Source organism: Belonocnema kinseyi, chromosome 7 (assembly GCF_010883055.1).
Source record: "Belonocnema kinseyi isolate 2016_QV_RU_SX_M_011 chromosome 7, B_treatae_v1, whole genome shotgun sequence".
Classification (NCBI taxonomy): Eukaryota; Metazoa; Arthropoda; class Insecta; order Hymenoptera; family Cynipidae; genus Belonocnema; species Belonocnema kinseyi.
The window spans coordinates 54,475,905-54,490,271 of record NC_046663.1 but is presented as its reverse complement, the minus strand read 5'-3'; the positions used below and the strand labels follow the sequence as shown (position 1 = coordinate 54,490,271).

General features: G+C 28.9%; 2 protein-coding genes across 5 annotated transcripts in view; one reads left to right on the top strand and one right to left on the bottom strand.

Annotated features, from left to right (window-relative positions):
* The window catches only part of LOC117177183 (choline/ethanolamine kinase), a 32,594-nt gene extending 28,034 nt beyond the window's left edge, over nucleotides 1-4,560 (bottom strand). The window contains exon 1 of one of the 2 annotated variants that reach the window (XM_033367705.1): nucleotides 4,187-4,560. In XM_033367705.1, the coding sequence (XP_033223596.1) occupies nucleotides 4,187-4,204 (18 nt within the window). In that variant the 5' untranslated portion in view covers nucleotides 4,205-4,560. The remainder of the gene's footprint in view (nucleotides 1-4,186) is intronic. The other variant, XM_033367704.1, reaches the window with a different exon arrangement.
* Nucleotides 3,577-14,367, top strand: part of LOC117177181 (aldose 1-epimerase) — a 153,391-nt gene continuing 142,600 nt past the window's right edge. The window contains exon 1 of one of the 3 annotated variants that reach the window (XM_033367696.1): nucleotides 3,577-3,813. In XM_033367696.1, the coding sequence (XP_033223587.1) occupies nucleotides 3,810-3,813 (4 nt within the window). In that variant the 5' untranslated portion in view covers nucleotides 3,577-3,809. The remainder of the gene's footprint in view (nucleotides 3,814-14,367) is intronic. The other 2 variants (XM_033367700.1, XM_033367698.1) reach the window with 2 other exon arrangements.

Genomic DNA, 14,367 nt, shown 5'->3' with positions numbered 1-14,367 from the left:
TGTGACTTCTACTTAAAACAAATACGCAACACAATCCAATGCAGAGAATGTTGATAGTTTATGCACTGTCAACTTCGCAATTGTTTAAAGAATACTTTAGAAGGCAATTCTAAGCTTATAATAGCTCTTGTTTCAAGTTGCAGATCGTGTGAAGATTGTGATTTAATACACTACAAGCTAATGATGAACTAACTTACATAGTGAAAGCTAATTGTTGTATTAGGATTTAATAACATTAGCTATTGGCTTTTAGATAAGAGGGACTTTTTTTATCATTATCATAATGATACTAAATTTTTATGATAAAGAAGCCTCTCTCCGTCTGGTGCGATTTGCAAAATGAAGCACCTTAATTCCTAATCGACCTGTTATGCAATAAAAATTGTGCTGGCCGAAGCTATACGTGTTACTGAAAGTTACTTGAATTAGATTTTAGAAATGGTGAAGCGGAAAATTTTTAATAGTATTCTGTAGAGCAAGTCTTTAAATAGTTTTTTTATTATGAAAAAAGTATGAGTGAAGTTAAAACAATACAAAAGTATCATTTAAAAGGATTAATAGAGAGTATTTTGAAAATATATTAAAAAATTAAGTTAAAAAAATTATTTTATCTTATTCCAGAAACTTTCCAAATGACGTACGTCCATACACTTGTTATTATTATTCATTACTATATAAAAAAAACCGAATGCACATAAATCTAGAAACCCAGACTTAATCAATATCACAGTCCAAAAAACAAGTTTAAAAGGGGGAAATAAATTAATTGTTCACGAAAAAGGGAAAATATTAATTTGTTACATGTGCAAAAGAGGAAGAAAACCTTTTTCATAAATGTTCTATTTTTTAATAATATTTAATTACCTTTCTAATGCCTTCTCTCATTACAGAATTTATTTTTACAAACGGGATTAGCTATCAGTTGTGATTTTTTTTAAATCTCATAAATTCCCAACTACGAGTGCATTGGATGACTATTAATATCTCAAAAAATTCTTTGCCAGTTTTCTAAAAGTCTGATGATACATTTAACAGATGAAAAATAAATGAAATTCTAATGTCAACACAATGTTCAATTTTCTCAAATTATTTAGTCGAAAATTCAATTATCTTTATTTTTTCAAAAATAGAATTTTCTACTGTTGAAAATCCAATAATCAATTTGTAATTAACTTCAATTAACAACAATCGAATTGTTATTGATTAAAAATTCAATTACCTATATTGACCAAGCATCAACAGTTGAGAATTAAACAATAGAAAATTGATAACTGAATTTTCAATAGCTGAACATTTAATAATCAATTCTCTTCTAGTTTAGACAGTTGAAAATTAAAATTGTCTCCATTTACAACAATAGAAAAATAAATTTTCTTCAATTTTCAATGGTTAATACTTCGATTTTCAATTATCTTCAATTAACAAAAATTGAGTTATCTGTTGAAAATTCAATTTGCTTAAATTTTCAAAAGTTTCTTCAAATATTAAACGTTGAATGTTCCAATTTCTTAAAGAATCAACAATTGAAAACTCAATTTTTAATTTGAGCAAATTTTCAATTTTCTTCAATTTTGAACTGTTAAAAATCCAATTTTATCCAATCTACCTTGACGAAAATTTCATGACCAATTTTCACCGAGTTTTAACAGATGAAAATTTAATTTTTAAGTTTGTTCAACATTGAACAATTGAATTTTTTCAATTTTAAGCAATTGGATTTATAACTATTGAAAACTGAATAAGATTGATGATTAAATTTTCAACAGTTAAAAATTTAATTATCATGTTTCTTCAACTTTCAACAGTTGAGAACTTAAATTTCAATTTTCTTCCACTGTCAACAGTTAAATTTTCTGTTAAAAAAATAAACTTTATTTCATTTTCTATGGTTCAAAATTCGCTTTTCGATTTTTTTCAATTAACAACAGTTGAATTTCCATCTCTTGAAAATTCATTATCAATTTTCTTCAGGTATCAACATATAAAAATTAAACTTTCTTAAAGTTAGTTTCAACAGTTGAGAAATCAATTTTGATAAATTTCACACAATTAAATATTCAATTTTCTTCCATTTTTAACTGTTATTATAAATTCAAATTTCTCAAATCTACCTGATAAAAATTCCATGATCAATTTTCTTAGAGTTGTAACAGCTGAAAATGCTATTTTCAATTATCTTAAATTTTCACAATATAAAAATTTAATTGTTAATTTCTTTAAGTTTTAACATTACAACATTCAATTTTGCTATATTTAAAATAGTTAAATATTTAATTATCAATTGTCTTCAATTTGTAACAATTAATTGAAGTTTTCATATTCTTCAATGTTGAAAAATTAAATTCTCAACTGTGGAAAATTCAATTCTTTCTAATCAAATAAAACAAAATTTAATTAATAAAAATTTTGATCCATACATTTTTTGTCGATAAAAGTAGATTTTCTTCGAAAACGGGTTGCCATTGACAAATGAGTAGTCACCCAAAGGATCTTCAGTAAAAAATGTATAAGATTTTTAAAAAATCAAACTTTGATCATCTCCTTGTTAGGCCGTTAGCAATCCATTTATAGCGGTATAAATAAAGTCCGACTAACAATAAAATTTTTTGGCAAAACACTTTTTATGTTTTAAAAATCGTGCTCATTACAAAGAATTTTTTTTAAACAAAAAAACAATATTAATGATTAAATCGTTATTTCTGCCCAAAAAATTATTTTAGCTTCACAGTTTTACGTAAATCTGAAATATCTAAGTTTTTAATCGATCGAATAAACATTTGTAAATGTGTAATTATTAAGATTTAAAAATAAGTAATGAGAATCACGAATCCCGAATTCGAATCGTGACTAATTTCCGGTTCGAAATTTTCCGCGTAATTCAAATATTGCGTTCTGAAATGTAGCATATTTTAAACAAGCCAAAAATTCATCCTCAAATTGCATTTTAGAATTTTAAATATTTTCTGTAACTTTTACCAAATCAACAATGCTCACTTTTACGCGAAATAATAGTAACTAATTTTTTAAATCCCAGAAAATAGTTAATAATGAACTCGTTGAGCTAATTATGCAAGAATCTGAACCCTATATGTTAAAGATACAAACAGTATTTAGTATGCAAACGCATACGTTTCTGTACTTTTTTTTTTCTTTCCTTCACAATACAAAAACAAGATTTGAAATTAATAATTTGAAAAATTAAAATTATTTAATAAAATTAATGTTAAAATTATAATTTTATTAATTTATTTGAAAAAAAAAACGAATTTTTTCTCCTTTTCTTCACTTCCCTTCATATTTTGTATTAATTATAAATCTACAATCCACAGCTAAATAAAAAACATTTTTTTTATTTTAACAGCCTTATTATACAGTATACAATTTTGTAATAGTAATAGTAATACTAATATATAGTACTAATAAAAATTTATTAATACAACGGATATCATATTATGTTGATACGATAATATCAGTATAAAGTAAAACAATTTAATCAACTACACAAGATGGCCAAGAATTGTTTTCAGAAGACCTCGACTTACAACTGCAACTGTTATAAGAGGGGATTTCCACAAGGCTTGTAGAGGGCGTCCCTAACATTTTAGTGACGAGTGACAAGTGAAAAATTCCAGAGTTCCTAGAAAAGGTGGAAATGGCCACCCTATATGCAAGACAGGAAGGCTTTCAAGGATCTTTTGTTTTCTCGAATTCAAAAAGATTAGGGATCCTTTTGTACTTTCTGAGGTAGGTATAAAGGGACACACGCCATTTTCTGTTTCACCATCTCTTAACGGAAAATCTCCAACTGAATGAGTAAGTTGCTTACTCTATTACGATTTATTACTTATTAGATATTTCATTACAAATCCTGAAAATTGCATACTTTTTTCTAATCAACTTACGATATATCTAAGATGGAAAATTTGGAATTAGCAAGTAGGATTTGGATTTTAAGTTGGAGTTACATTATATAAAGGAATTTTTTCCCCCTTATTCGTTCTTCTGTGTTTAATATTACATAGAATTGAAAAGAATTACAATTTCGATGGGTAATTAAAAACGAAATTTCAGACAGAATTAGACTCTAAAATTGATAATTCACTAAAAGAGAGGTTTCAGTATTATTAACTAACTGACACACCCACATGCTAAACATTGCAAAAAAATTCTCTTCAACATTACGTACCTTGTTACTGACACCCATTTCGAATAATCGAAGGCAGATTCCCGCTAGTAGCACACAAACAAACTTTAGCAAACACGTTCAAAATTCTTTAAAACAAGTCTTCTAAGCACACACTTGCTGCTCTAATTTGCACAACTTTTCGCTATAAAAGGCAAAAGGGGATTAAAGAAGCGCACGTGGATCAAGAGAAGCTTTTGTTTGACGAACTTTGTAGGTCGTCAGAAGGTATCTCATGAAATAGGTAAGTAGGTACTGGAACGTCCAATGAAGAGGATGTTTCCGTTTACGGACTAGACGAGACTTTCCGACAGCGTGTCGAAGACGTAGTATCAGTGACGTGGCTTGTTCCTGTGACGGTATACGAATACGAATGAAAGCCAGCGAAAGTATCACCAGGTTAAAGTTAGCTTCGTCGGTCTCAAAAGTTGGAGAGGGGGGTCGCGGCGAGGTCTCTTCGTCTGTAGTCTGTACAATCTTCTGATACCCTGGTGGGGATTCTCTCGACCTAGAGTTCCTTCATATGTCAAAGACACTTCTAGAATTTTCGGAACATTAGTTTTTCACGCTCAAAAAGGTGAACAAGTCGCTAGCAGAACGCTAGTGACTCAGGGATTCAATAAGCGAGTTCAATAGACCTTTTTAAGGCCTTTTCAATTTATCTGGAATATTTTTATTTCGCGCATGCGCAACGAATATCAGGCATTTTCACTTCATCGTCAGCTAACTTCACTGCGCTGAGTGCTGTGGGAAAAAGAATGGATCGAACTCACATGCTATTTGAACCATTTGTGCCCTATTTTGTTAATATATTTGTGAAAATAAATTTTGCTGTTAAAGTGTATTCGGAAATTAGTGCTTATTTTCAACGACTATAAAAGAACAATTATTATGAATTATTAATTATTAATTAATTATTACGGATATATAACCTAAAGTTTTGTCCAATATATTTGATCAATTATTTTCCCGTCAGAACTCAACGATGTGAAGTTAAGTGGCGGTTACAGTAAATACATTAAGATGTACCTATATATAAATATTATTTGAAAAATGTTTGAATAAAATTTAATTTATCAAAATCACCAAAGCTTATATGGAATTAAATTATGTAGTACCCGTATCCCAGTAAAAAAATAAATCGATTGTCCGAATTTTGCTTTCTGATTTGTTTAAACAAATTGATAGCCAGCGCGAATTAAATGCATTTCAGTCCGCCTTAATTCGTGAATACATGAAAAAGTAATAATTATTTAGGGACCTTTGACTTCCTTGTCTATTCAAATTCATATTTTGTAACTTTCTGTAGCAAAGCTAAGATTTTGCGATAATTTTCTGTCCTTTTAATTCTTGAAATTTAAATCCTGCCCTATTTTATACAGTTTTTCCCATTAAGGCCATAAGTATTTATTTGTTCTCGTTTATTTGCTACTGTGAAGTTTTTAATTCATAAAAATAAATCTATTTCAAAACCAAAGTTAAGCGTATGTATAAATACAATAGTAAAATAGTAAAAAAAATGCATAACTATGATCAAATAAGTAAACGCGCGCACGGAAGCGCGCCTGTGGTCTCATTACGTGTCGAAAACGTATTCTACGTAAAAAAAACTCCAGAATTACGCATAAGTAACCAAACAGCTGCTTTATAATATAGAATGATTGAGTAGACTATAATTTTGAATTGAAACGTGTTTAAAAATTTCCTGTTCAATTAAGGCCATGTGACGAGTGGGCCACGTGACCAGATGCTAACCTTACCCTCACTTTTTGTTATTTCCCAACTTATTTTATCACGAAGCGCCACATCGAGTTGAAAATTTGGGATAATAAATAAGAAGCACTAAGAAAGGTGGGTCTGGTCCTAAATTTTACTAATTATGAAAAAAGCAGAAAAAAATTATTTACAGCAAAAACTTTTTTCATAATTATACAAATTTAGGACCATGCCCACCATTCTCAGTGCTTCTTCTTTAGTATTCGCGATTTTTAACTCGATGTGGCGTTTTGTGTGATAATAAGTTGGGAAATAAAAGAAGTGGCGTCAAGGTAGGAATCTGGTCACGTTACCCACTCGTTACGTGGCCTTAAGACATGACAATTATTGAATTATTTTTTATTCCGTTTTTGTCTTCGTGTATTGAATCCCCATAGCAGATAGAGGTTACCTCGTAAACAAAATCTCTTTCAATATCCATGGTGGTGACAATATTTTTCTGAATACTTTTGGATATCCCAAATCCACCATGAAATAAAACATTTTTAATCCCTTTTAAATTTACAAATTTCGTTGTTCTTTTTTATTATTTTTTTTTTCAATAATAATGAGGTTAAAAAAAATTTTTATTTAAAATTTTTTAATTTATGCCATTTAATGACTTTCAATACTACTCGGCGAACGGTCAAATTGTATGCCTTTTATGAAGCAAGTATCGAATCGTGCCAATGACATTTAATGTTGTCGACAAAATATTGAATAGAATCAATGACGGTCAATGCGATTTAATTAATTTTCGGATAAAAATGCAGTTGTTAGGCATTTAAAAGCATTTAAATGACTATTTTTCTTAATGCCAATCAACCCGTTATATATTTGAAGAATAATTATTTTTAATGAATTTACACAAATGGCCGCAAATCCAGATTAACGGAGACTTTCACCATATTTTTCTCAATTGATCCCAATTATTTTCTTCTCATTGGAATATAAAAACAAACGGTGCAAAAGTGATCATCTCCGTAACAACAAGTTGATTGGGGCGCATAGACTGGCTTAAGAACAATGAACATTTCAGTCCCTTTAAATGCATACTATCTGTATTTTTGTATGAACAAGTTTGATGTTTTATACAATAAAGCGTATTCAATCATACTAAACCCAAGGAATAAAGTTTATCTTGAAGTTGGATAAAAACGCTGCAGCACGTTTGTCTGACGGCAGCTAAAATTTATCTGACGCAAATATCTATTTGAAATAAGTGATATTTAATACGCCTGCGTCTAGGCTTACCGAAAAAATGTCCTCCATAAATTTGAAAATCCTCGCGGTATTCATTTTTTAAATCGTCTCAAATTATTTAAACGATTTCAACCAAAAAATCATTCACCTACACTTACAGAATAGACAGGCGGCACTTCGGTTACTTTATAGTCATTGTTTTTGTTTACAAATGTCAAATTCTTCATCAGGGTCGACCGAAACTGAAGGATTTTTCAACAAAAGACTGAACTTGGCTGAGTGTTCTTGTCCTCCGATTGCAGAAGCGTAGGGGTAAAATAGGTACCTCTACGTATAAACTAACCAAAGTGCAGCCTATGTATTCTGCAAGTGTAGCTTCAGGTGAGTGATTTTTTGGTTAAAATCATTTAAATAAAGTGCGACGATTTACAAAATGAATACCACGAGAATTTTCAAATTTATGTAGGAAATTTTGTTGGTGAACCTAGACGCAGCCGTTTGAAATTTGATCTTTCGTCAGATAAACGCGCTGCAGCGTTTTTATCCAATTTAAAAATAAAATTGGTACGCATTTAAAGGCATTAAAATGTCCGTTTTTTTAAATGCCAGTGTATGCGTTCCAATCAATTCATTCTTACCGAGATCGTACGAAAGCCCATTTTAAAGGATTTTAAATTTCTTGATTATTCTTTCCAGGACCGTGCATGAGAAGAAACTTATGATAAAATACTAAAAAATAACATTGAGTTAACACAACCTCATTTTGTTCCGTTTTTTTCAACCTAATCACCTCAGCTGTGTTTCATAATTCTTCACTAAGCTTCTTAAGGGCATGTGATACTTACAGTTTCCCCGGCTTTTTTTTCACAAAAATGAAAATTTTTAAAAACTGAATTCGGAGATGCTATAAAATATCATAACGGACATCCCCGGACTCTTTTTTGAGGGATAATAACAACAAATTTATTGTGCTAAATAAAAATTTTATGCATATGTATTATTTTGAGGTTACGTTGTTTTTCAACTCTGCCTTTCCGATAATCTGGAAGTTATTTATGAAATAAACTTTTTTGATTGCCTGCAAAAAGGGTTAGTTCCGGGAGATTAGTTACTATGTTTATTTGCAAGTCCAAAGTTTTCGGCCAAAAATATTGTGTAGTTTGGAAGTAACGCACAGGAGAATTGTAACATACATAACCTCCAAATGTACACACGTTGTTAGCAATATAAAAAAATTGTTTGAAAAAAAAACACAAATAAAGTGTGCGGGGACGTCCGTTAGCATGTTCGCTATCATTTCCCAAATTTTTAAGACAAAATATTGATTATTCTAGAAAAAAAGCCGTCGGAACCTAAAACTGGTAAAATCAATACTAATTCCTAAGCGCTATGCAAATTAATCAGATTTGCTAAATTAAAACTTTTTGGAATTAAACCAAAAAAAAAGTGTGTGGGGACGTCCGTTAGCATGGTCGCTATCATGTCCCAAATTTTTAAAGCAAAATATTGATTATTAAAGAAAAAAAGCCGTCGGAACCTAAAACTGGTAAAATCGACAATTTTCTAAGTATCACATGCCCTTAATTTATGTTTCAATATATCCACGACTATTATACCTTATTTTATTGAAACCCATTTTGAAAAATTAGATACACATGACACATGTATTAAGACTTTAAGCAGAAAATTTCGGCTGTTTTCAAATTTTCAAACAGTAGGATAGCGGTACGAGTAGATCCGTATTCAAGAAAAAAACTGATCAAATGGAGTGTTCATTTAAATTAACGATGCACCTAGTCGTACTGAATAATTTGAATAGTTCAAAAAGGGGATGAATTAGTTCCGAAATTTCGGAACGATTGGCCAAACTTATGAAAAATATTTGACTATCTATCAGAAATATCGGGAAGGTGAGAGGCACTTCGTTAAATAAATTGTTGATGTCAATTAAACATAATCTCACGTGCACCTGATTCGCAATTTTCTTCTATTTAAATATATTAAAAATCAATCATATTCAACAATATAATAATAATGAAACAATAATTTGGCTATTTGTTACTTTCCTGGATCGCTAACATGCAAAATGTTATATTTTCTTAAGATAATTTAATTACAATAGTCGCTTATAAGTGTTCTCCGCAAAAATGGCTTATATAACTTTCTCCGCGTAATAGTTTATAAACACTATTGAAATGATTAGGCTTTGATCTTTTTTTGTCCCATTGTATCGAGAGTTGATGTTATTCGTTAAAAAAATTATTACATTTAAGCATGAAAATTTAAAATACAAATTTTTTTTATGTTATCTCCATTTTAACTTTTATAACCGATTTGTGTTATTCTTTTAAAAAATGGCTCATTTGAAGCAAGACTATATATTTTTTATTTATATTATCATGATCATCATCAATATCTTGACTAAAGACCCGTATATTATAATAATATTCATCATCAGCTTAAAATGACTCATTCGTTTTTTTTTAGATTTCCTCATTCTTGCTCATAAATATTTTCTAGTAAACAAACTCTTTTTATTTCTGATAAAACTTGAATTCTAATGAAAAGGTTTCATTGTTAAATCAATAGGGCATTATAAACTGGTTTATTAATACAAGTGATTGCCAGTTTATTCCAGGCAACCTATCTTTAATAATTCTGAACAACCTCAAAGTTTATTAGGGACTTCGTACAGGCCTTCGTTCCCAATAAACCTTCAAGCGGCCCTGTTTAATAAGAACAAAACAATAATTTGGCTATTTGTTACTTTACTCGATCGTTAATATGCAAAATGTTTTATTTTCTTAGGAACATTTAATTATAATAGTCGCAGATAAAGGTTCTCCGAAAAAACTACTTATATAACTATCTCCACGTAATAGTTAATAAAAACTATTGAAATGATTAAGCTTTTATCTTTTTTGCCCCGTTTTACCGAGAGTTGATATTATTCGTTAAAAAAAACTTATCACATTTAAGCATGAAAATTTAAAATACAATTTTTTTCTTCTGACGTTTTCTCCATTTTAACTATCATAACCGATTTGTTTTCTTCCTGCAGAAAATGGCTCATTTGAAGCAGGTGTATATATTTTTTGTTATCATCATGATCACAGCATCAACATCTTGAATGAAGACCTGTACATTAAAATAATATAATACATCAGCGTAAAATGACTCATTATTTTTTCCAGATTTCATCATTCTTGCTCATAAATATTTTCTAGTAAACAAACTCTATTCATTTCTGATAAAACATGCACTCTAATAGAAATGATTCATAATTGAATAAATATGGCCCCAGGTTTAATAATATAAGGAATTTTCAGTTAATTCCAGACTGTTTTAACGTTTGCAGAAGAATTAATCATTGTTTTTAAATTCTATTACTGCCTGCTAAGACCCATATTTTCCATATACAGGGAATTCCTTTTTTCACCAGAAATTTTGCAATTTTTTTCAACTACCCAATCACATGATTCAAGGCAATATAAAGTAAGTTTGTTTTCACTTTGTTTATTAACGAAAGCTCAATTTTTAACTTTTTCCATTATGAAATAATTCATTTTACATTGGCAATTATAACATTTTCAATTGAAACTTTTTTATTTTGGTTTTTTTATTTCAAGCGTACATTTTTAATTTAAAGAATTTTACAATGCAGTTTTGAAGACTTGCAATGAGATGATCAGAGTTGGTATTTATTTTAAATCTCACAAATACCCTACTTAAAGTCCAATGGATGATTATTTAGTGGCAACCCAGTTTCGAAAAAAACGCGTTTAAAAAATTGAATTGAAATGTTTCTTTAATGAATTCTTATATAAAATTATGCAAATATAATGTTCTTACCACTAGTTTTTATTATACAAAATTTGTCTGTTTTCTGAATTTTCAGCTGTTGGAAATTAAATTAATTTTTTACCGTTGAATTTACAAAACTTGAATTTTCAACTGTTAAAAATTCAACTGTGGATATCCAGGATAATAAATAATCATCCACTAGTCTTCAAAGAAGTCCAGCTACTAAAAAGGCTAGTCAAAGCTATTTCGTTTTTTTTTTCTGACATTTTTTATTAAATACCAAATTTGGCCATCATTTTAATTAATAATCCAATTTGACCATCTCCTGATGGTCAAAAAAGGAATTCCTTGTATATGGAAAATATGCGTCTTAAGCAGACAAAATATGATATTAAAACAATTATTAATTATTCTGAAACAGTCAAAATAGTCTGGAATAAACTATCAATTACTTATATTAATAAACCAGGTTATAATGCCCTATTGATTCAATAATGATTCATTTCTATTAGAATTCAAGTTTAATCAGAAATAAAAAGTGTTTGTTTACTAGAAAATATTTATGAGCAAGAATGAGGAAATCTGAAAAAAACGAATGATTCATTATAAGCTGATGATGAATATTATTATAATATGCGGGTCTTTAGTCAAGGTATTGATGATGATCATGAAAAAATATATACTCTTGCTTCAAATAAGCCATTTTTTGAAAGAATAACACAAATCGGTTATAAGAGTTAAAATGGAGATAACATAAAAAAAAAAATTTTGTATTTAAATTTTCATGCTTAAATGTAATGATTTTTTTTAACGAATAATATCAACTCTCGATAAAATGGGACAAAAAAAGATCAAAGCCTAATCAATTCAATAGTTTTTATAAATTATTACGTGAAAATTTGAAAACATCCGACATTTTCTGCTTATAAGTCTTATAAAATATATATAATTATTCGAAACTTTTTTGTACAAAATAAGATATATATGTTAAAAAAATTAAAAACTCAATTCAATTTTCCAAAGCTGAATTTTTTTAAAAATTGAAAATTTGGTATCTTCCATTTTGAACTGTTAAAAACTCAATTTTCTTTAAAATGTACTTGTTGAAAATACGAGAAAAAACTAATTTTGCAGATAAGAAAAAGTGTAAAATTGTCATATTTACATAATTGTACATGGGAATATACAAAAAATTTCATTTTTTTTAAACGGTCGATTTTTTGGGCAAACAGATTGCTATTGGCACATAATGTTTTAGAAAATTGATATTTATCAAATTGACTTTCAGATAGGGAATTTATGAGACTCACAACGTTTTTTAACTTTTTAATAATCATTTTTGCTTGAAGTTGATAAACTGTAAACATAAGTTAATTGAATTATTTTTTAAATTGAAGTTTAGTTCAAGTATTTGAGATTGAACAATAATTGAATTTACAACAAAATTCTGAGTTTGCTCCAAGTTAAGGAATTTACAGATTTTAATTACGAGAATTAAGTTCTATAAATTCGAAAGCTTTAGTATTACATTTTTAATCTTAAAATAACCTTAAATTAGTTCATTTATAACTAAACGATTTTATTTAATTTTAAATCCTGTCCAATTATTGTTTCCGTCTAAAATATTATATTTTTAACCCATTCAATTTGAAATTTTTTAGTTAACAGAAAAGAAACCAGTTTTAATATTTAGAAACATACTTGACTGTTTATTTTAGCTACAAGAGTTGGATATTTTTAATTTCAATGACTGTGAACAATTGTTGCAAACCGGGGGAAACCCCCGAAAGTTCAACACTCAAATGAAATTTTCACTTTCACTTTCTGATTAAGAAGTAAAAACAAGTCACATGTTACGTAGTGAAAAGTAGTAGGTCAGTTAAAATAATACACTACACTCTACAGTGAATCATTTTTGTTCTCGATATTCATTCCAAGAATAATAAATCGTGGAAAATTTACAGAATTATACAATTCTAATATAAAATTTCTCTCAAGGAAACTCGCGTTATCCCTTAGGCTTCCTACAAATTATAAACTAGCTACTGAGGAACGGTCGTATCGTTCAGAAGTGTTAAATGATTAAAATTTTTTGAAAATTTCATTTTTTTTATTTTCAGAAACACATCAAAAAGACATTTTTGGATTCTGCATTTGATACAATAGAGAATTCTCACGCAATTTAAAAAAAATGTTATTAAAAGTTTATCATATGCACTTTTGACAAGAAAGCTTTTTTTAATTTCAAGTACTAATCATTTATTTAAAATTAGTTGAAAATAAAGGGTTAAAATAATACATTTTAATAGGCCGTGATTATGATGGCTTCTATCAGCTGGCAAGATGCCTGTATGCCATGGTGCGCCGAGGCCTAATTGCATAAGATCAAACTTGATTTTTTCAATAACTTGGAAAAAATTATTTTTGGTAATAAGCGTATTCAGATTTTTGTTTAAAAGGGATTGAATTAAATATAAAAATTGATATTTTGTATAATAATTTGATTGTGTAATTTAATAGCTTTTAGACAATGGAAAATATAATATTCAAATAATATAATATTAAAAATTGTTTTCCCAATTTATTAAAAAATTGAAGTTTCAACCCATGCAATTAGTATTATTATTTGGACCTCGGCGTGCAGACATTAGATGGGACCCTGAAATTTTTTATTTTCGAACTCTAGTAATTTAAATATTTTAGTTAGACTTAATGATTTTGCTATTGTTTACTTTTAGTTCTAAATTATTTTAAGATCCATAAAAAATAAATTGTTTTCATTACTGCTTCCCATTGTATACGCAAGTATTATCTTGTAATAAGAAGAAAATATCGAACGTTACCGAGGACCATTCTTAGCCTGAATTGTTAAGCAGCAATGGAATTTTATAAACATGTAAGTGATAGCAAATATGTAATGAAGTCTTTAGCCAGTTCAGTCGTACGAGATCAGAGTTCAGCATTTAGTTAACGTTATGCATTTGTCATGAAAAGTCGGTTTGAAAGATATATGGTGAATAAAAATGTTATTTTTTGCGTGTGTTTGTTTGTAAACTAAGCAGAATTTTGCTAAAAAAGTGTTACAAATTTAAATCGTGGGCACATAAGCATACAAATCAAAATGATGCAACGTTTAGATACCTATATTCATGATCAACTTGATTCAAATTTCGAGATCAATTACACAGGCCAACAATTCTCAGAACCAGAGACCAGACCTACTATACCCGAAGGTTTTTGCTGCGCTGAATCCGAATGTGACCTCAGAAAAATTCCATCACCCTCAGTTTTCGAGATATTCTAACCTAAAAGGGTCAAACACCCGTTATTTTGATGTGTTCGAGGCCCCGTAACATCGCGAAATTTTTTTTTTTCACAAACTGACAATGGCATCGTAAAGAACTACTCTTTACCTTCAAAAT